Below are 19,258 nucleotides of genomic sequence, written 5' to 3'. Positions count from 1 at the left end.
CACGTGCTCCTGGTATATTTGATACCGGTGCTGTCTTTGGACAAAAACCCCAGCTTTATCGACCAGAGACGGGATTGGAGCTTACTTGGAGCCTCCGGCTCGGCTGTTGAGGCACCATGAGGTTCACCAGCCAGCCAGTGTTGCTGGCTTGCATCTACCTGTTCGCAAACCTCGCTTCGGCGTCCGTCGTTGGTCATGCGAGGAGACAAGTGATCACCACATCCAACTCTGTGGCCAGGACAAGCCCCGTGCGAACGGATGCACCCGTACCGACCGCCAATACCACCATTGCTCTGCCGAGCACCACCACAACTCTCGCCCCTTCGGCAAGCAGTACAGGTGTCACGTTTAACGACACCATGTTTAACCGTAAGTACTTTGAGGAACACCCTGATCCGTAGCCGATGCTGTGGCCAGAAGCAGAGGCAGACTAATCTGACTTCACCCCTTACCTTCAGTGACGATTCCCGAAGGACAGCTCCCGCTGGAGCCGAGCCTAACACCTGGCTGGGGTGTGGCGGGAATCATAATGCTCCTAACCGGAGCCGTCTACGCCTTCATCGGCATCAAGATGCAGTCGCTGCACACTTTCTTTTCCACGGCCTACCTGTCCGCACTGAGCACGACTGTCCTCATCGTCTACGTCATGACCCCGCCCGTCCCGGACGGGATCCAGGGCGCCTACGTAGTGGCGGTAGTCCTGACCGGGGCCATCCTCGGCGGCATCGCCATCATCTTCAAGGAGATCACCGAGTGCCTGGGTTGTCTCCTGGGCGGCTTCTGCCTAAGCATGTGGCTGCTCACACTACGTGAGGGCGGCCTGGTGATCGATCTGGGAGGCAAGATCGGCTTCATCGCCGCTTTCTGCACCGTTACCTTTGGCCTTTACTTTAGCAAGTGGACGAGAACTTATACCCTTATTGGGTGCACCTCCTTCTCGGGCGCCACCGCGGTCGTGCTTGGAATCGATGCCTTTAGCCGCGCGGGGCTCAAGGAGTTCTGGGCCTACATTTGGAACCTGAACGATCGCCTGTTCCCCCTGGGCGCCGTCACATACCCGCTCACCAAGGGAATGCGCGTCGAGCTGGCTGCTACCATCGTCATCTTCATTGCTGGCGTGGTGTCTCAGCTCAAGCTGTGGATCCTGATCAAGCAGCACCGCGAGAAGCGCGAAACCGAGAAGCTCGAGGCTCGGCGGGAGATGGACGAGGAGGAGGCCGCTGTGGGGAGGAAAATCGAGCGTGCCAATGCTAGGGAGAGGAGGAACTGGGAGGCCATCTACGGCGATGGCACCCAGAAGGACGACAACGAAGAATGCGCACATGAAAGGTCCTACGTATCCATGGATTCTGGCGTTGCTGTGGGCTCGGTTCCCAGTGTTGATGGATCAGGCTCTCCCAAGACGCAGCCGGGCCAGGTCGTTGAGGAGCACATCGAGATGGTCACCCTCCAGCCCCCACCCGCCGCGGTGCTGCCAGCTGAGCCGCAAGCACCCAAGACAGCGGCCGAGGCGGTGCTGGCCCACGACAAAGAATGCGGCGTGTTTACCGTTCAAGTTGGTGTCGATGAGGAGGAGGAGGAGATTGTTGCCGCTATTCCGGATGCGCAGGTAGACGAGTCTGATGTTCACCCCGCCCTCCGCAAGCTGCGCAGGGTCGCCAACAGCCTCACGCCCACCGAAGGACCCGTCGTCGTACCGCTGCCCTTCAAGATCCCGACCGTTGAGGAGCCCGAGAACAAGGACGGCAATGACGACAGGTCATCCGTGGCAACCATGGACGCCGGCGATGAGGAGACGCGCTCTGTCGCCTTTCCTAGCAAGCGCGGCTCGCTGGCTAAGCGGCTTTCGCAGGGCTCAATGGACATCCTCAGGAGCTTCTCTCAGCGGTCCAAGCGGTCGGCTGCCGGCATTTCCCGCATGCCGAGCGTCAGCAGGGAGGAGCTTGTCATGTCGCGTGCCACTGTGCGTAGCTCGGTTGCTGCCACGATGGACGGCATGAGCGAGATTGAGGATGATGAGGACGAGGAGCCCCGCGACAGCGCTTCGGCCACCATCGAAGTTGTCACCGAGCTCGCCGACAAGCCCAGGAAGCGCGACTCCCTGTCGGCTGCCGACGCCCTCGATGGCCACAAGAAGCACATCTCAGTGGCCGAGACCGTGTCAACCGACATCCTGAACATTCCGTCCGAGGACGAGGTCGAGGAGGAGAGCGGCGACGCTGCCGCTGCCGCTGCCGCTGCCGCTGCCGCTGCCGCTGCCACCGCTGCCACCGCTGCCACCGCTGCCACCGCGGAGAAGGCGAGCCTTACCAGCGAGCGTCTGCCCAAGGCCATGTCCAAGATCGCCATGTCCTACCGCACCAACGAGTGGGCCAAGCACCTCAGCATGGCCGAGGTCCCGCAGCCCGACGAGCTGCATATTGCTGAGGCCACAAAGCCCGAGACTGCGACGGTCGGTTCCGTGGCCAAGGAAGCTGCCGTCCCCGTCAAGGTTGAGGAGCTGCAGCGGACCGCCGAGAATGGTGCTCCCGAGCCCGCGCCCGCCAGGCCGGCCTCGACCGTCGTCCGCCACTCCGTGTCCCAGGACATCCCGGTCTGGCACAGTGGCACGGCCGCCAACAGGGCTCCGTCCCACAGCATCTCGGCGGCCATCTACCCGATCACCCCGGATCATGTTGCCCCTGCATCCACTCGCACTTCCATCTCTGGTTCTCAGCCTGGCCTCGCGCGGACCGTCTCCATCTCGTCGTCGATGAGCCGCTACGCTCCGGTCCCCGGTGTGGTCTCATACTCGAGCCCGCAGACACTGATTGGCCAGCGCGACACGCTGCTGCGCCAGAAGTCCAACCCTGGCTTCCCCGGCGTCATGCCTGAGCCTAGCTCCGTCTACATGCACGACAGCGCAGTGCACTCGCCTTACGTGGTGGTGCCCCCGGCGCCGGTCGAGACGGCCGACGACCTTCCCCTCAGCCAGCGCCGCCAGCTCATCATGCGCCACAACAGCCAGCTCAGCATGGGCTCGCACGCCGACCATGTGTCGCTCTACGGCCAGGCCCCGAGCCGGGCGCCCAGCGTGACGGGCAGCTACTACGGCAGCGTCGGCATGCCCCAGCAGCCCACGACAATCATGGGCGCCGTGACGACCACGACGACGGTCCCGTTCAACTCGCACCAGCCCCAGCGCGACCGCAGCTCGCACATCCAGTCGGCCGAGGCCCGCGCCGCGCAGATGGCGTCGTTCCGCAGCTCGGTCGCCGCCGACCTGCGCGCGTCGGCCGCCGCCACCGCCAAGAGCGCCGCCCAGGGCAGCATGATGGACCTGCAGCGCAACGCCATGCTCAGCCAGAAGGAGGCCGAGGGCCAGCGCCGCGAGGCCGAGCGGCTCGAGAGGGAGCGCTCCGGCCGCGCCTTTGACGAGATGATGCGCCGCAGCGACATGCTCGACGTCCATCGCGACGCCATGCGGAGGATGCAGGCGGGTGCTCGCAACTCCTGATTACCCCTCCCCCCTCCTTCTCTCACTTATCCAAGTCAACCTTGACCTGGTCATATCTTGATTTTCTTTTCCCATCTCTCTGTCTTTCTTTGAATCTCCACAAAAATACCCCCTTTTCAGCCTTGGTTGTTTTTTTTTTGGTCGTAGCGCGCCTTCTTCTTTGTCTCCTTTGACTGGTTCCCGCCGGATGACGAACCCATTCATTTTGTGGGGGATTTGTGCTTTAGGGAAACGACCAAAGTGGTGTTGATTTCCGGGTGGTTTGGCGCATATTGTAAAACAAAACGGACGGGACACTTACGTGTACTTTATACCCTGGGTTGCTGGGCTCGGGCGTGAGCGATGCTGGGTAGGGTTCAAAGGGCGGGACATGATATGGGATACATTTTCTGTAGATTCATAGCGAAATACACGCAGCTTGCGTGTTGCCGCATCTCTACGCTTGCAAAGTGCACACATTTATGCCGGTTGATGGTGAAAGGGAACAGTGGCAACAACACGAAACAGCCATGGGCATATTTGTATCGTGGCATATATATACTAGCTCTCATATGTACTGTGGACGCCCATCACAGCTTCGGGGTAGCAGCAGCGGCAGCCTTGGGCGGGCCGACGACCTTGATGACGGCGCGGCCGTTGCTGAGCACAACCTTGCCGCCGACGACCCTCGTCTCGAAGATGACCTCCTCGAACCCGTCGGCGTCGGGCTTCCCCGACCTCCACACCGACGTCTCGAGCTCGACGCCCGGCTTGACGGGGCTGGCGAAGCGGGCCTGGTACTCTTTGATGTTGCGCGGGTCGCTGCCGCCCAGGTTCCGCAGCAGCAGGTGGCAGGTCGAGTTCCACTGCCACAGGCCGTGGACGATGACGCCGCCGAAGCCCATCTTGGCCCCGGGCTCGGGCGTGGCGTGCAGCGGGTTGTAGTCGCCGTTGAGGCGGTACAGCAGCGGCGTCTCGAGGGAGGTGGCGTCCCTCAGCACGGCGTCCGGCTTCTTGTCTTTCGGGGGAGGGTAGTTGACGGTGGCGGGGCCCTTGGGCCCGCCCCAGTTGCCCTGGCCGACGTAGAAGCCGGAGCCGGTGGCGCGCGTGTAGACGTCCCCCGTGGCGGCGTCGACCAGGTCCGTGCGCGTCTCGACGACGGTGCCGGGCCGGCCCTTGTCGTAGACGCCGAGGACGGTGGTGCGCGCCTCGAACTTGCGGCCCGCCGAGGTGGCCGGGAGCGGGCGGAGGAACTCGATGCGGCGCTGGCCGTCCACCACGCGCGTCGGGTCAAAGGCCGGCACGCCCGGGATGGCGACCGACTTTTCGGCCTTGTAGAAGTCGATCACCTCTTGCGTGTTGGTCTTGAAGGCTGTGTGGTTTGGTGTTGGTGGTGGTGTCAGCTTGTGGCTGCCCCCCCCTAAACCTCCACTCTGACAGTGGCAAAAAGAAGACTTACGCAAGACGACTGGGTACGTCGGAAAGACTGCGAAGTCGGGGTGAAGCTCCTGAGGCGACACACAAGCGGGCTACGGTTAGGTCCTCCGGCTCCCGGCAATACCGTAGCGATTCACACACAAGACGTACATAGAGAAAGTGAAGCTCGTCGGCCTTGCAGCCGATCGAGTTGGCAAACAGGAGCACGTCGCGCTTCAGCCACGACACCTCAGTGCGAGGGAACTCGAAGCCGACGCCGGGACCGGACATGGTGAGGGAACGTTGTTGTGCAGGGGAGGAAGTGAATCAATTGAGGGTGTCGTCGACGGGCGCGAGGAAGGATATCGATGCGAGGCGCGATAGGGCAGAGAATATGAAGACGAGAGATGGTGTTAAAGGTCGCGCCGGCGCCCGCTCGCTGGTTGATCTGATAGATATCCCGCGTCGCATCTGCCGAGGTCTGACGGCAGCATACCCTAGTGGCGGGGATGGGGAAAACTGTGGGGGAGCAGCAAGGCGAGGAGGCTGGGCTGCATGGGCCGAGGCTCTAATCCCTGCAAAGGCTCGGGTTACAATCTGCCGTTTTTGCTTTCCAGGGCTGCAAACATCACGGCACTTGGGCTGGGAGCTGAGTAAAAGTAAAGATATATAGAAGCTGCCCATCACAGTGGACTAGATCAGACTGTACTCGAACCCGAATTCCACCTAGAGTATAACGAGCGTGGTTGGCTGAGCCGTTTTCACGGCCACCACGACGTTCCCATAACCTGTTGCTGAATATCCCAAACAAGCACAATCTGCGCAGAAATGACTCGCTCACTAACAAAGGAAATAGGCTTCGGCCTCCTCTCAGGGCCGGCCGGCCGCGCGGTCGCACTCCTGGATGAAGCGGTAGATGCCCTCGACACCCTCAAGGTCCTCGGCGTGTTGCTGCCGCTGAGTTGGAGAGAGCCCGGGACCGGAGGGAGAGACGTTGGTGAAGTACCCTTCCTCCTCGCCCGAATGCTCCGAAGAGAGCCAGGGATGCTCCTCCAGAAAAGTGTCCACAAAGGCATCATCGAGGTCCGACGAGGACCCTGATTGATGCGAACGCAGAGACCCGCCCGGCGAGGACAGCTTCACCGAGTTGTGTTTCTCGGGCGCGAAGGGGAAGCGCAGCGCCATCGACACGTCCGGCTCCTCGTCAAAGTCGGCATCCTCGCCGACGACGCCCCGCTGCACGCCGAGGTCGTCGCACAGTCTGGTCACCGTGTCAGCATCCACGCCCGGGAAGCGCACCCGGATCGTCCGGTTGCTCTCCAGCAGGATGGGCAGGTCTCCCAGCCCGGCGAGCCGCTTGAGGTCGGCCAAGACGGCGGCCAGGTCCTTGAGCGAGCGCTCAAAGTCCTCCGACAGCAGGTCGAGAAGCCCGTCCTCGTTGAGGGTGGGGCCAGCCGGCGCCGCGGCGGCGTAGCTGTCCTCACAGCCGACGCCGCACATGGCGAAGGGGAAGGCGGCCGCCAGCGGGCTGAGGGCCGTGATGGTGGGGCTGACGCTGAAGTCGATGAACGAGCCCGGCACGCGCCTTGCGGCGAGCGTTGCCGCGGCCGCCACCTTGCGGGCGGCGTCGTCGTGCGTCGCCGACACGGCGCGGTAGCGCTTCTCGCCGTTGGGGCCGCAGCCGTCGAAGCGGGCGCGCTGACCCGACAACCAAAAGGCGCGCATGGCCTGCCCGACGTTCTGCACCACGTGGGCCTGCGACGCGGGCGCGTGGCTGAAGTGGCGCGCGCCGCCGAGCCTGCCGCCGGCCCCGGGGGACGCGTACCCGCCGGCGGTGCGGGGCAGGGCGCCGCCCGTCAAATTGGGCCGCAGAGAGGTGGCGAAGGGCGCGCGGCCCGTGAGCCCGAAGACGGCGCGGGCGGTCTGGCTGGCCGAGGGCCTCACCGCCGCGGCCGAACGGGGGCCGCTCAGGAAGCGGCGGAGGGCGGACCGAACGGCCTCTTGGGGCCCGCGGAGGGTCGAGTGCCAGCGCACGCGCTGCTTCTGCTGGCGGACGAAGGCGAAGGGGTGCAGTGGCTGCCTGGCGGCGACGGGCTGTAGCTGTGTGTTGGCGGAGCGTGCTGCGCTTCCCAGCTTGCTGCGCAGCACTTTGCCTATATTTGCGGTGCTGCCGACGGCCTGCCGGAGGACACGCATGGCCACTGGGGCCAACATGCCTCCTAAGGAAGCCATCGTGAAGTGTTTGGTCCGCGACTGTGCGTTGAGCTGCTGTTCAAAGATAAGACAAGAAACAGAGAAGCCAGGCGTGGGCTATCTATAACGCCGCCCGGACATGTCGGGGGCGTCTACCCCACCCACCCCACAATTTGCCACCATGCCTCGTCAGCCTGTAGTGACTGAGGCCTCACTGGCACACTTGGGTCGCGAGTGGCGCCCAGCTGAGTTGACCGCGTCCAATCACAGTCCCTGATGGGTCTCGAGGCTCCTCCAGTGCTGATTGGCTGAAGCTTTGAGCAAACCCACCAGAAATGGGGAGTGGGGTTGGCGAATAAAATGCTGTGCTGGGAGCTTGAATTTTTTCTTCCCTCAATTCAACTCCCACGCACCTCGAGCTTCGCGCTTTTCGAACAGCCAGCACTATCGTGTTTGCCAGGCGCCCCGAAAAGGTAATTGCCTTCTCCTTCTTTCTTTCGAGCTTCGCCCCTTTGCGATGATGACCAAACAATCACGAACAATCCAAATCTTACCAGCATTATGGGGACTACAATTACTCTAGAATTACCCTGAGCAAAGCACACACAACCTTGTCTTCTTCTGTAGCCCGTTGGGCTAGGGCGAGCTTCTTACTGACATGCCGAGCCTCTAGGTAATCCGCTAAATGTCCATGAAGCGTCTCGCTTCGCTGGCCTCGAGACTTGTCCGCCGCCACCGATTCAGCTTTGTCATATCCAAAAGGTAAGCGCAAGCTCCAGGTCTCGCTGGCCGACTCCAGTGATCTACCCCCAGCCCCCCGAGGTGATGATAAAAAAAACAGGGATTCCTCATGCCGAAGATCATATGTGGACACCATTTTTCTAGTTTCAGCCTTGTCTGATCTCTCACTTGTTCTCTCTGCCTTTTGCCCGTCAGATGCTGGTCACTGCAAATATGCTAACATCATCTGCCTCGGCCAGGTACATATCTCCTCCCCTAACGCAGCAGCGCGCGAGGCTGTCGGGCCCAGTGCCTGGCATCCCACCTCCCACATGACGAACTTTGAACGAACGGGCGGACATAATCGAGCCCCGCCTGGGCCTCTTCCATCAAAGCAGGGACGTACAAACCCTGTGGGAGAGGTTCAGGTGGGTGCTATTGATGAGAACTCGTCACCTGACCGTGGAACCCATGGTGGCCTTGCTGTTGCCTGTACGGAGCCTCTCTAAGTGTCGACCTTGTTGCTGACTCTTTGCTCCGCAGGTAATACTTTACGACTTGCAATACTTTTATGAGCCTGTTAAGATGATGATCCGTTATTCACACTGTTTGATCCTCCCTTCGGGTTGGAGATGAACATTTTACACAAAATCTGATTTAATGAGGTATGTTGACTGTCCCGACTCTCCCGTTCTGCTCAGGGAGCATGGAGCTAACATGAATGCCACTGCAGCCTGACAATTCTTTTCGCATCAACGAAATGCCAACCTATCTGGAAGCCAACGGTAGCCATGATGCTAACATGTATCTGGTATCTCAGGTAGTTATCGTATCGCCCGCCGCTCTGTGCAAGTCTTTTAGTTGTAAGTGGTCAAAACGGAGTCTCTGCCCCCAACACCTTTCGGATGATTCACCTTGCTGTTCTCACTGAATCTCAATTCTGTGGATAACATCAATCAATTCACCTTGGAGAGCTGATTTGAAGGCTTTCACACTTGTTCGCATACATTGTCTTCTGTGTGACTCGTCGGGCTAACTCGGATCACCTCCAATAGGATTCGTATCCCACGCCCCTTGGTATCTACCTCGATCTGCGGGAAAACACTCCACCTTGATAGATGATTCAATGAAGAATTCTTGTTTCCTGAACCGTGTCCGAAAACATGACAAATACCCGCTCTTTTTTGTATCCGACGCCATCTAGTACCATGTATAGTTTCTTGGTTCCAAGTCCGATTCGAGGTGAGCCCATGTCTCCTCCGTCTCGCTCCCCGGGCGAGGGGGTGTGGCCGGTGTGGCCGTGTTCGCGCCTGCTGCGGAAGCTGCTTCCTATTTCAGCTGCAGTCGAGCGTTCCAGCCCACAATGGCGCGGATCAGGTCCCAGTCGCCGTCCTTTCCGACCCAGTCGGTGATGACGATGCCGGTTGCCGAGTCCCCAACGGCCAGCTGGTTGGGGCCCTTGCCGTGGTCGCCGTGCCTCATGCACAGGTACTCGATGATGGCCGGGTTCACCTTGGCGGCGATCTTCTCGGGCCAGCAGCTGGCACTGAAAAAGTTGCTGGCGGTCAGGAAGTTGACGAAGAGGGGATTGGGGCCGGGAAGCTGCTCGGGGGCGTCGGGCATGCCGTGGTAGTGGCCGAGCTGCTCCGAGGCGCGCTCCAGCTGGGCGCGGGCGAGCTCCGTCTTCTTGTCGATGTTTGTGCTCTGGTCCATCTCGTAAAAGTCCTGAACACGGATCAGGCCGCTGCCGACGGTGCCGTCGTCGCAGTTGTCGGGCCAGTGCTCGCCGTCCATGGCGAAGCCGCGGCCGTCGTTGTGGCCCTTGAGCGAGTCGTCGATCCAGAAGCGGCGCAGCAGCACGATGCGGCCGCGGACCTCGCCCAGGGTGGGGATGCGGCTGTCGGTGAACCAGCGGCGCGCGTCGTCGCGGCCGCAGTAGCGGTCCGACAGGTGGCGCGACATGTCGCCGTCAGTGCCCTTGCCGGTGCCCTCGCGCTTGAGGCTCATGATGAGGGCCTCGCGCGGGTTCTCGTCCAGGAAGGCGTAGCACTCGGCCAGCAGATCGTGCAGGTACTTTGACCCCGTGAGCGACACGGGGAAGGCGGCGTGCACGAGGGTGAGGTCGTCCGAGTCGGGCGAGCAGCTGACGCGGACGTCGAGGTAGCGGACGCCGTTGTCGAGCTGCTCGCGGACGCCGACGGCCTGGCAGCGCACGCTGGGCAGGGCCTTGTAGCACGTCGGGCTGTTGTGGGTGCCGGGGATGGAGAGCATCGAGAGCGGGAACTCGTCGCGCAGCTCGCGCATCCAGTGGGCCAGCCCGCCGCTGCTGAGCACCGTCAGGTGGCCGTGCTCCAGCGAGTAGATGACGGTGAACTCGGCCGGGCCCCCGGACTCGTCGTCACCGCCGGCCTCGCGCCGCATCACCAGGCTGCGGTGCGATGGGCCCGGGCAGTCGACGGACCAGCGGTTCTCGGTGCCCGGCTGGCGGAAGAAGAGCCGGGCGACCTCGCGCCCGCCCGGGTCGGCGGCGCGCACGCCCGTGGCCCTCGCCTCGAAGGGCGCCACGGGCAAGTGGCGGGCGCCCTCGTAGAACTCCTGGGCCCGCACCCAGCCCTTGCCCGGCTTGAGGCTGACGCCGCAGACGCCTGGCGGCGTGTGCGAGGATGCGTTGAAGATGCTCGTGATCTTGCTCGCGACCCGCTTGATGCCCTCCCCCGGCACCGGCTCGCCGTGGAAGCGCTCGATGCGCCTCAGCTCGAGCGGGGTCGTGGTCAGGTTGCGTATCGTTAGGGCCACCATCTTTTCCCCCTTCCCGTTTTCTCCGCCCTTCTTCCTTTTGTTCTGGTGTGCGTTCGGCCTTGGGGAGGGGAGTGGCCTAGACCTCCGGTTTAGATTCCGGCTAGCCTTGGGGGTTTGGATCCGTTGTGACGCCGACTCCCCAAGTGCCGATAAGCGCACAAGGGAGGATGACGCTCCACGTCCCCCCCTTAGGTAGTAGATAAGTTTCCTGATGGCAATTTCCGGGCTCCTTCCGAATTTGCTTGTAACAGGACGTTGGTACCGAGTAGTAGGTAGGGAGGGCTGGAGCGATGGACTGGGAGCGATGGCCTTGGCGGGGGGAGCTGATAGTGGTGGTTTGTGATTGTCGGCAGGCACAGCCCACTACCCGAGACAGATTGTTGATTTCTCAATTGACGATTAGGTAGGTGACGCGAGCTGTCGCGATTCGTCGTCGCGCCCTGCCAAGTTTTTTTCTTCTTTTTTCTCCTAGCACAGCTACGGCTGGAAACAAGGGGACTGCCCTGAGAAAGGGCTGACGCAAGATCCCTGCCATCCCGCCTCGGAAGGCAATACGACCTTTGTGAGGGCAGGCATCTACCAGGAAGGCACAACCGGGAAGCCCGATGCAGGTTCTGTGGCCAAGGCAAGAATGATGTGTTGCTGCGAGGGGGTGGGGGTGGGGCAGGATACCGAGAAGCTTAACTCGATGCATTCGAGTTCTTGATTTCAGCATCGGATCTCGATCCCGGCTGAGGGCGGCGATGATATTGCCGAGCCAATGATGGCAATGGCGACGGTGACAGCGGGTGGCTTGCACGCCGTCTTGGGCGGCTTCCAACCATTTGATTTGTGTGCTGATTCAAACCGAGCTTTGGGCGAGAACAGATGGTTCGATTTTCGACTTCCGTCGTCCGGCTCAAGGTTCCGTCGTCGAGTCAGAAGAGTCACAAGACGAGCTGGATGAGAGTTAGTGTTTTTAGGGCTACGACGAATGCTGCTGTTGCTGCTGCATCTTCCCGTTTTCCTTCCCCAGACTGCTGCAATTTCAACGTGCATTCGTCCCAACATTTCTCCTGTGTTTGTTCCTTGTTGCTGCAACTTCGAGCGAAGTCGAACAAAGGCGCACATCGTGATGGCTCACTCGAGTTCGGTTGAGCGACACAGCCGCACCAGCATCGCGCGGGCGATCAGATGGACGATACCCGGTCCCCCATCCATCCTCCCCACGTTTCCATGCTTATGCTTCCCTGGGCCCACCCGCTAGCCCGTGGCGGTCTGGTCTCGGAATGGCGCCAAGGCTCCGCTGTCTTCGTATTAGTCCCCCCTTCCTGCCGACCCTGTGTTTATTGCGGGCGTCGCTGGATGGGCAGGCGGGCAGGCAGACAGCTGGTCAGTCAGGGAGGGAGTGAGGGGCGTGGGCCTGATGGGAGGAGAACGGCGTCGGGTCCGCGCCAAATGCCCTCGGGTTCGTGCGCTGCGCCAGCGAGCAGGAGGGCGCCGGCCTGGCCGCCTCTGCTGCACGCCCGCACGCTCACAAACACACATAACTAGTACTTACACGCCCTAGCGGTCTTCGGTTCGCTTTTCCTTTTGCCTCCTGCTCGATCCGTGCGGGGAGGGACTCCTGTAATCCCAGCTCGGCGCGCACCACTGCTGCACCTCGGATGCAGGTCCAGGGAACGTGCACCCCCTCGCCGACTGGGAAACAACGTGCTTTTTCTCTGTCCTTTTTTTTCTTGGCTTGCCCTGCTTTAGGCTCTCGGGTAAGTCTGTGCAGTGCGGCGTGCTCGTCCTCCTGCGATTGGCTGGCTAGGTCAGCGTGGCTGCCACCCCATTATCCTCTCCATGCCCGAGGTGCAGAATTGGGAATACATCATGTCCGCGTCGGGGTGAACAGCACCACGAGGCGGCGGTCGACTGGCCCAATCCGGGTGGTTTACGAACTGCAGGGCCACGCTGTGCGACAGCCTCGTCGGCCTGAGCCTGAACCTGTCAGATCGGCTACGCGGGTGTCTGCTCATGTCCGGTGCTACCCACCGGTGGTTGCCAAAGGGATATCAATCATGGCAATATTGAGGGCGCCATGGTATGCACGCTTATACTTCCCAGGATGCGCTGGGCTGCCCGGACACGGCAGGAGAGCCATTCCAGGATCTCGGGTGTTCCATCTACGTAGTAGGTCGGTATGAATCCCTGGTCTCACGAAGACGGGGTGTCATGATTTCTGTTTGTGCTTCTCCTGCTGCTGCTGCTGCTGCTGTTGCTGCTGCTGCCAAACCAAACATCCCTCGAATTGCCTGCCCCAGCCGCCCGCTGTGTCCATGGCTGTCAAGCCCCAGACGCGGACCGTGAGCTTGCCACGGGCCCTCCTCCCATCCAAGAACACACCCGGCACACGTCCTGGGACTGATCGTCGGACCCATGGCTTCCACTGGCGGCAGCTCGAGGCGTGCGCCAGCCAAGTGCGCCAGAGGCGACAGCCTCCAAACCAACGCTATCCTAGACGGAAATATGCGGCAGACGACGCCAAATCGCAGTGTCGCCCTATTTTCTTGTTATTCCTGTTGCGTTTCCTTTGGGTCGAACCCGGGCCTGGCGCCGGTTCAAAGCGCGGTGAAGCCGTCGGCTCCCAAAGCCAAGGAGAAAAAAAAAAGAGAAGGGCAGAAAAAAAAAGTCTGTTGCTGCAGCTATCCGTCCGCTGGGTCGTGTTTTGCTTGCCTGTCGTTGGCCATCTGGGTTTATACAAAACCCGCTGGCGTGATCTGCCCCCGCCCGTTCGACCTTGCCTTCACGCTCTACTTCCCTCGCCCTACACTGTCCTCGGTGCCGCCGTCTTCTTCTTCTTCTTCTTCTTCGTGTTCTTTTACTTCATTTCCACTTCTGCTTTTGCTTTCCCTTTCTCTTCTCGTCCCCCACTCGTGGCTTGATATTGGTCGTACAACGAGGGGGTGCAGAACCCTGCATTGCGTTCCCATCCCACGCTTCCGGCCACCACCCAACCCACGCCCCGTTCTCGTTTTCATCCGTACACAAGGCTGCTCACAGACGCTTATCGTGTCACCGGCCTGCCTACTTCGTCCAAAGCCCCGACTGCCAACGAGCTGCTGCTGCACCCTGGGCAAAGACCAGTGTGCCTTTCTTCAGCGCGCCCCCCAGAGCGGCACACTTCTTTTTTTAGTGTTGCCTTTTACCCAGAGGCAGCTTCCCGCCTGTACCACCGGGATTCGGAGCCCTGGGGCACACCTTGTAACGTGATATCGGCAATACCTTCGTGTAAGTCACGCCTACCTGTCACACCCCTCCGGGCGTGTGTTTGTTCGAGAACAACGCACAATCAGCCTCAGCCATACATCACATCGCACCCGGCACGGGCAGCGGGCTCAAATATATCTCAGATATGCCTGATCCCTCGTGTCTCGTCTGTCTTTACCACTCCCATATACTGACTAGAACACAAAGGGAATGGTAGCATAGGCGAAGAACATTCTCCTTTGGTGGTTCCTCAGCATCCACCACATAGTCTCGAGCCGAATCGTCCCGAGTCCGGCAAGAGTCGTGGCATCCCCACACTGCTTAGTTGTGGCGGACAACCAAACTTGAAGACTTCGCTATTTGCTTTTAACCCGACGACGATATTGCCAAGATGCCGTCTTCGGGCAACACCTTCTTCATCAACTGGGAGCTATGGCAGCAAATGACCTTTGTAAGTTGCCACATCCATTTCCACTAGATTCTTTCTGCGGCCTGTATCCTAACAGTTTCTCGACCCGCAGGTGTTGGCAGCCGCCATTTGTGTCGTCTTCATCCTAGGCTTGTCCAAGCTTGCCTACCAAAACTCACTGATGAAGAAGCAGGAGTTGTTGGACGAGGAGAAGCGACACAGAGTCCAAGAAATGGAAAGCTCAGGGCTGTCCCACAAGAGGGCGATTAACATCCCCTTCGGCGTGCGGGCTATCCAAGGCGGCGTCGAGGTGGACGGCATTTGGATCTCTAGGCCAACGACCCCGAACACCAGGAAGTCCATGGCCCCGGGACTGGCCTCGACGACAACAATCGCCGTCACCGCCAGCCCGCTGCTGGCCAAGGCAAATGCACGTGGCGGCAAGCTTCCCTCGCCCACCGATCCACCCACCAAGATGGAGAACCCGACGCCGTACATGCCCACTGGATACAGCAGCGGTCAGCCCAAGTCTCCTGGCCACCACGACCCCATGAACCCGCTCGGGGGCCCTCCCAACCTGAACCGCAACCCATCGGGCCACCACCGCTCGAGCAGCCAAAACACCAAAGAGGACGCCCTCTCTAGGTTGGAGGGCAGCTCCGGCCGGCAGCCCCTGCGGACCTACGTGCCCAAGGCCACCCCCTCGACGGCGCCTCAGCTCCAGCAGCGCCTCGGGGCCCACAAGCCGCAGCCGCGCCTGCCGCCCCAGCAGCCGCAGGCCCGCCAGCAGGCGCCGCCTCCGCCGCCGCCCAGGAACAGCAAACAGCAGAAGAAGCCCTCCCCGCTCCGGGACTCGGCCTCGTCCAGCGACTCTTACGCCAGTGGCGCAGGCGGCCCGAGCAGCGAGCACCACCTCCAGTTCGAGGGCGCGCAGAGGGCCAGGGTCATCAGCCTGTCGCACTTCCCGTCCCAAAGCAGCAGCAGGGTCGCGGCCGGGTCGAGCACGCGGCCGCCGTCCTCGACGTCCGGGCCGGGCTCGCCGGGACGCGAGTGGGGCGCGTCGTCGTCGTCGTCGATGGGGCCGTACGAGCACTCGACCCCGAACCTGCCGCAGAGCTCGTTCCCGGCCCCGACCCAGAGCGAGACCCGGCTGCCGCTGCTGGCCCAGGACCCACACATCCAGGTGCCCGAGCCGACCTTCGGGCCCGGCGACCTGCGCCACAACAGCGGCCGGCCGCGCAGGGCAAACCAGAGCTTCGAGGGCGGGAGCTCGTCCGAGTTCATCGCCACCCCTCTGTTCCTTGACCGCTCGGTCGAGGATGACAGCCAGCGAGGATCTTCGGCACGGCAGCAGCAGCAGCAGCAGAGGCCGTACGGCCAGCAATGACATCATAAAGTTGGTGGCCCTTTTATACTGTCGACAGCCCAGACAGCCAACAACTTTCAAGCATAAAAGAGAAAGCAGGTGATTGAAAAATGATAAGAAGGTCGGCTTATTGGCGAAGGATCATAATATACCCCCGAAAGACATGGGGTCTGAGGCTTAATAAACCACGAGGATACAGCGCGTTTGAAACAGATATTGCTTTTCTTTTTGTTCGGCCTGTTTTCATGTACAGCTAAGGGATTTCTATCATTCCCACATCAGCCCAATCTTTTTCGCACAGGTAGACGGTGGGTGGCGTACTTGGCCGGTTTGGGATGGCGAACTGTTCAAAAGATGATTCGCTTCTTGGAATGTCTTAGTAGTCCAATCAATTCACGAATACAGACCACAGAGCACATTAAATCTATGGCAGCAAACAACCGACAGGAACAAACGAACTTGCTGACAGCAACTGACCTGCTTGTGGTGGCCCGATCACTGCCGGGCCAAGCGGAGGCAGGATACTGCAATCCGGAGACCAAAGTGCCTTGCTGGACATGGGAACTATGGCGCTGGTCAACGAGGTACACGGCGATTTCGTGCCCAGTTGCTCCGAACTCGGTTGGGTCGGCGATCCAAAGGGCTCGCGGTTGATGGCATATGAGATGGGCAAGCTGCCCGGAGAGGTGTATATCATCGCCCGCTCCTCGCTCACTGCCCGCGAGGCAAGGCTGAACACTGTTCAAAGCTTGGCAAGGTAGATATATTGTGCAACGAGTCGCACGTCTGTTTTGCGGTTTCGCTAGATACAGCACTGAATACCACCCATCGGGCTCGCCAGGTTTTTTTTTCGCCCAGTCGTGGCGAGACGCAGCTGCCATATCGAAAGGAGGCTGGGCCGATATGTCGAAAGTCAGGACTGGATGCAGCGACAGGCTCGAATACCTCGCCGGCACCCTCCCCGAGCACTTCCTCCCCTCAGTCGCCGATGCGCAAGCCGCCCTTCCGGCGCTGCTCGACGGTCGCTATCCCACCGTGCTCACACACAGCGACCTAAACGAGGTGAAGATCCTCGTCAGCCCCAGCAGCGGCGAGATCACGGGCGTCGTCGACTGGCCGGGCACCATCGACCTCCCGTTCGGCTTCTCGCTCTACGCTCTGGAGAACGCGCTCGGCAGCATGAACGATGACGGATGGACGTGGGGTGACGACGCCGACGAGAGGGGGCAGGTCTTCTGGGACCGCTTGGTGGAGGAGACGGGCTTGTTTGTCAGCGGCCCAGGCCCGGAATGCTGGTCAGATATGGCACCCCATACAACTGCTTCGCGGGAATGATTGGGACGAGGGACGCGAGCGGCGAAGGTGAATTCCGATATTTGGATGCCTTGGTTGAAATAGCACAATTGTATGAACTCTAATCAAACGAACCACGCCCACCATAAAAAAATACGGCAGTCTTACAACCCGTGCAAATATCAAGTAGAATTGCTAGTACCAGAAGCTTTCTTATTTTTATTTTTCTTCCGGTTGTTATTCCTGTTTGATTTTGCTTTTAGTTCGTTTTTATTCTTATTTTCAAACCAATTCCTCTTCCGACCCCTATTTCTAAAAGGAACTGCCCTCCCTCTTGTGTGCGGACCCACTGAATCAGGCACCAGCCAGGCACCCAAGACTAAATGAGTCACCTGACCTGGCGTCCTAGCACCCTCGCCACTCTCTGTCTGGCGCGCTTTCCACGCGTCGGCATCAACTGGGTTCCGAACCCCTTTCGCCACCAACCGAGACGCAAAAGCGATTTATTCTCCCATCGCCTGCTCGCCCTGTCGTTATTTGTGAATCGCCCATTGAAAAACACTTCCCACAAGCCTACAAAACTGTCGCAAAAATGACTCTCGTGTCTGATGAATATGACGAGAGCGCCAATATGGACGAGAGCGGGATGCCCGGTCCTGGTGCGCCCACCCCGCTCACAGCTCTCGAGGTACGCCGTAACCGAAAATGGCTGCGCATCAAGCAAACCCAACTTGTCATATGCGACCCCTCGTCTGCATCCTGCTAATCCGTGATTGTACCTTTTCAGGGTGTGGGAGGACTCACAAAGCGCGATATCCAATTGATCATCGATGGCGGCTTCAACACCGTCGAGTCGGTGGCGTACACTCCAAGGCGAACGCTCGAACAGATCAAGGGGATTTCGGAGCAGAAGGCGGGCAAAATTCTGGCCGAGGGTATGTGCCATCCGTTGCACTTCTTTGGCCCTCAGCTTGATACTCTTCTCGGCTGCTAACAATATCGCCCCTGGCTCCGGCAGCCTCCAAGCTTGTTCCTATGGGCTTCACCACGGCCACTGAGATGCACCAGCGGCGCAGCGAACTCATCTCGATCACAACGGGCTCCAAGAACCTCGACACCCTCCTCGCTGGCGGCGTCGAGACCGGCTCTGTGACGGAGCTGTTTGGCGAGTTCCGCACGGGCAAGTCGCAGATTTGCCACACCCTGGCCGTCACATGCCAGCTGCCCTTTGACATGGGCGGCGGCGAGGGGAAGTGTCTGTACATCGACACCGAGGGCACGTTCCGCCCCGTGCGACTGCTCGCCGTGGCCAACAGGTTCGGCCTGTCGGGCGAGGAGGTGCTGGACAACGTGGCGTACGCGCGCGCCTACAACTCGGACCACCAGCTGCAGCTGCTCAACCAGGCCGCCGCCATGATGTGCGAGACCCGCTTCAGCCTGCTCATCGTCGACTCGGCCACCTCGCTCTACCGCACCGACTTCCTTGGCCGTGGCGAGCTGAGCAGCCGGCAGACGCACCTGGCAAAGTTCATGCGCACGCTGCAGCGCCTGGCCGACGAGTTCGGCATCGCCGTCGTCATCACGAACCAGGTCGTCGCCCAGGTCGACGGCGGGCCCTCGGCCATGTTCAACCCGGACCCCAAGAAGCCCATCGGCGGTAACATCATCGCCCACGCCAGTACCACCAGAATCAGCCTGAAGAAGGGACGTGGCGAGACGAGGATCGCAAAGATCTACGACAGCCCCTGCCTCCCCGAGAGTGACTGCCTGTTCGCCATTCAAGAGAATGGAATCGGTGACCCGGCACCCAAGGACCTCGACAAGGATAAGGATTGAGTCGAGTCTGGTTTGATGTGCATGCGCGCATGATGGAACGATGATATGCTTTTATTTTCCCTGGTTGCTTTTGGCAGCGCCCCTGAGCTGTTGCGTTCAAATGACAAGATGGAGTTGGTGAGGTGCCACTCCAGGGCTTTCTATTACACTTTTTTTGCATTTTTTTGGCCTGGTGTTTGGGAGGGGTATCTATAGGAGCATTTGGAAGTGCCCGTTTGCTTTTGTTTCTTCACTTGCAGTAATGTTCTGTCTAGGATTCTCCATCGCTCTGCTCGCCAGTATGCAGATAATTGGCTAGCTGCAAAATATCCATTATTGCCGAATGACAGACAGCCAGGCGATTCATCGTATAACTGCTAGCTTCCGTCGTGGTTTGTGCATGTAGAACAACATAGAATCCACCTGAAAATGTCATCTTGTTCAGTTTCTTCGTTGTCTGTGAGACGCTCAACCTCAGAAGGCATACGCATTCCTCATTGAGATAGATGGAAAGCTCTCGGCGCCCTCCAAGCTCAGG

At 60.1% G+C, this 19,258-nt stretch overlaps 8 protein-coding genes across 8 annotated transcripts; 5 read left to right on the top strand and 3 right to left on the bottom strand.

Moving 5' to 3' along the window:
- Nucleotides 1-116: 116 nt before the first annotated feature.
- GGTG_01861 (hypothetical protein) lies at nucleotides 117-3,496 on the top strand (the record flags this gene model as incomplete). Its single annotated transcript, XM_009219632.1, has 2 exons — nucleotides 117-369; nucleotides 459-3,496. 2 exons carry the CDS (start codon nucleotides 117-119, stop codon nucleotides 3,494-3,496), a joined length of 3,291 nt encoding a protein of 1,096 aa, XP_009217896.1.
- A 453-nt stretch (nucleotides 3,497-3,949) lies between these two features.
- GGTG_01860 (hypothetical protein) lies at nucleotides 3,950-5,574 on the bottom strand. Its single transcript, XM_009219631.1, has 3 exons — nucleotides 5,063-5,574; nucleotides 4,935-4,983; nucleotides 3,950-4,847 (listed from the first exon to the last, which is right to left on the bottom strand). The coding sequence occupies exons 1-3, from the start codon at nucleotides 5,180-5,182 to the stop codon at nucleotides 4,066-4,068; spliced, it is 951 nt and encodes a 316-aa protein (XP_009217895.1). The 5' UTR covers nucleotides 5,183-5,574; the 3' UTR covers nucleotides 3,950-4,065.
- GGTG_01859 (hypothetical protein) lies at nucleotides 5,541-7,183 on the bottom strand. Its single transcript, XM_009219630.1, has one exon. The coding sequence runs from the start codon at nucleotides 7,121-7,123 to the stop codon at nucleotides 5,762-5,764; it is 1,362 nt and encodes a 453-aa protein (XP_009217894.1). The 5' UTR covers nucleotides 7,124-7,183; the 3' UTR covers nucleotides 5,541-5,761.
- Nucleotides 7,184-7,769: 586 nt separating this feature from the next.
- On the top strand, nucleotides 7,770-8,542 carry GGTG_01858 (hypothetical protein; the record flags this gene model as incomplete). The annotated part of the gene is made up of 3 exons (XM_009219629.1): nucleotides 7,770-7,846; nucleotides 8,115-8,296; nucleotides 8,538-8,542. The coding sequence occupies 3 exons, from the start codon at nucleotides 7,770-7,772 to the stop codon at nucleotides 8,540-8,542; spliced, it is 264 nt and encodes an 87-aa protein (XP_009217893.1).
- On the bottom strand, nucleotides 8,377-11,467 carry GGTG_01857 (1-phosphatidylinositol phosphodiesterase). The gene has a single exon (XM_009219628.1). The coding sequence runs from the start codon at nucleotides 10,601-10,603 to the stop codon at nucleotides 9,134-9,136; it is 1,470 nt and encodes a 489-aa protein (XP_009217892.1). The 5' UTR covers nucleotides 10,604-11,467; the 3' UTR covers nucleotides 8,377-9,133.
- Nucleotides 11,468-14,228: 2,761 nt separating this feature from the next.
- GGTG_01856 (hypothetical protein) lies at nucleotides 14,229-15,633 on the top strand (the record flags this gene model as incomplete). The annotated part of the gene is made up of 2 exons (XM_009219627.1): nucleotides 14,229-14,288; nucleotides 14,359-15,633. 2 exons carry the CDS (start codon nucleotides 14,229-14,231, stop codon nucleotides 15,631-15,633), a joined length of 1,335 nt encoding a protein of 444 aa, XP_009217891.1.
- A 505-nt stretch (nucleotides 15,634-16,138) lies between these two features.
- Nucleotides 16,139-17,207, top strand: GGTG_01855 (hypothetical protein). The gene is made up of 2 exons (XM_009219626.1): nucleotides 16,139-16,369; nucleotides 16,419-17,207. Exons 1-2 carry the CDS (start codon nucleotides 16,170-16,172, stop codon nucleotides 16,945-16,947), a joined length of 729 nt encoding a protein of 242 aa, XP_009217890.1. The 5' UTR covers nucleotides 16,139-16,169; the 3' UTR covers nucleotides 16,948-17,207.
- A 152-nt stretch (nucleotides 17,208-17,359) lies between these two features.
- Nucleotides 17,360-19,165, top strand: GGTG_01854 (DNA repair protein rhp51). The gene is made up of 3 exons (XM_009219625.1): nucleotides 17,360-17,593; nucleotides 17,693-17,840; nucleotides 17,924-19,165. The coding sequence occupies exons 1-3, from the start codon at nucleotides 17,498-17,500 to the stop codon at nucleotides 18,739-18,741; spliced, it is 1,062 nt and encodes a 353-aa protein (XP_009217889.1). The 5' UTR covers nucleotides 17,360-17,497; the 3' UTR covers nucleotides 18,742-19,165.
- Nucleotides 19,166-19,258: the final 93 nt, after the last annotated feature.

The sequence above is a fragment of the Gaeumannomyces tritici genome (genome assembly GCF_000145635.1).
Source record: "Gaeumannomyces tritici R3-111a-1 unplaced genomic scaffold supercont2.1, whole genome shotgun sequence".
NCBI classification, from domain to species: domain Eukaryota; kingdom Fungi; phylum Ascomycota; class Sordariomycetes; order Magnaporthales; family Magnaporthaceae; genus Gaeumannomyces; species Gaeumannomyces tritici.
This window is presented reverse-complemented; position numbering and strand designations above follow the sequence as displayed.

Excerpts from the sequence above, each read along its gene's own strand:
- GGTG_01857 (XM_009219628.1), bottom strand. The coding sequence starts at position 10,603 with ATGGTGGCCCTAACGATACGCAACCTGACCACGACCCCGCTCGAGCTG.
- GGTG_01855 (XM_009219626.1), top strand. The coding sequence starts at position 16,170 with ATGGGAACTATGGCGCTGGTCAACGAGGTACACGGCGATTTCGTGCCC. Across the intron at positions 16,370-16,418 it reads ACTGTTCAAAGCTTGGCAAG|ATACAGCACTGAATACCACC; the intron begins GTAGATATATTG and ends CGGTTTCGCTAG.
- GGTG_01859 (XM_009219630.1), bottom strand. The coding sequence starts at position 7,123 with ATGGCTTCCTTAGGAGGCATGTTGGCCCCAGTGGCCATGCGTGTCCTC.
- GGTG_01854 (XM_009219625.1), top strand. The coding sequence starts at position 17,498 with ATGACTCTCGTGTCTGATGAATATGACGAGAGCGCCAATATGGACGAG. Across the intron at positions 17,594-17,692 it reads CCCCGCTCACAGCTCTCGAG|GGTGTGGGAGGACTCACAAA; the intron begins GTACGCCGTAAC and ends GTACCTTTTCAG. Across the intron at positions 17,841-17,923 it reads GGGCAAAATTCTGGCCGAGG|CCTCCAAGCTTGTTCCTATG; the intron begins GTATGTGCCATC and ends TGGCTCCGGCAG.
- GGTG_01860 (XM_009219631.1), bottom strand. The coding sequence starts at position 5,182 with ATGTCCGGTCCCGGCGTCGGCTTCGAGTTCCCTCGCACTGAGGTGTCG. Across the intron at positions 4,984-5,062 it reads ACGAGCTTCACTTTCTCTAT|GAGCTTCACCCCGACTTCGC; the intron begins GTACGTCTTGTG and ends GTGTCGCCTCAG. Across the intron at positions 4,848-4,934 it reads GACGTACCCAGTCGTCTTGC|CCTTCAAGACCAACACGCAA; the intron begins GTAAGTCTTCTT and ends CAAACCACACAG.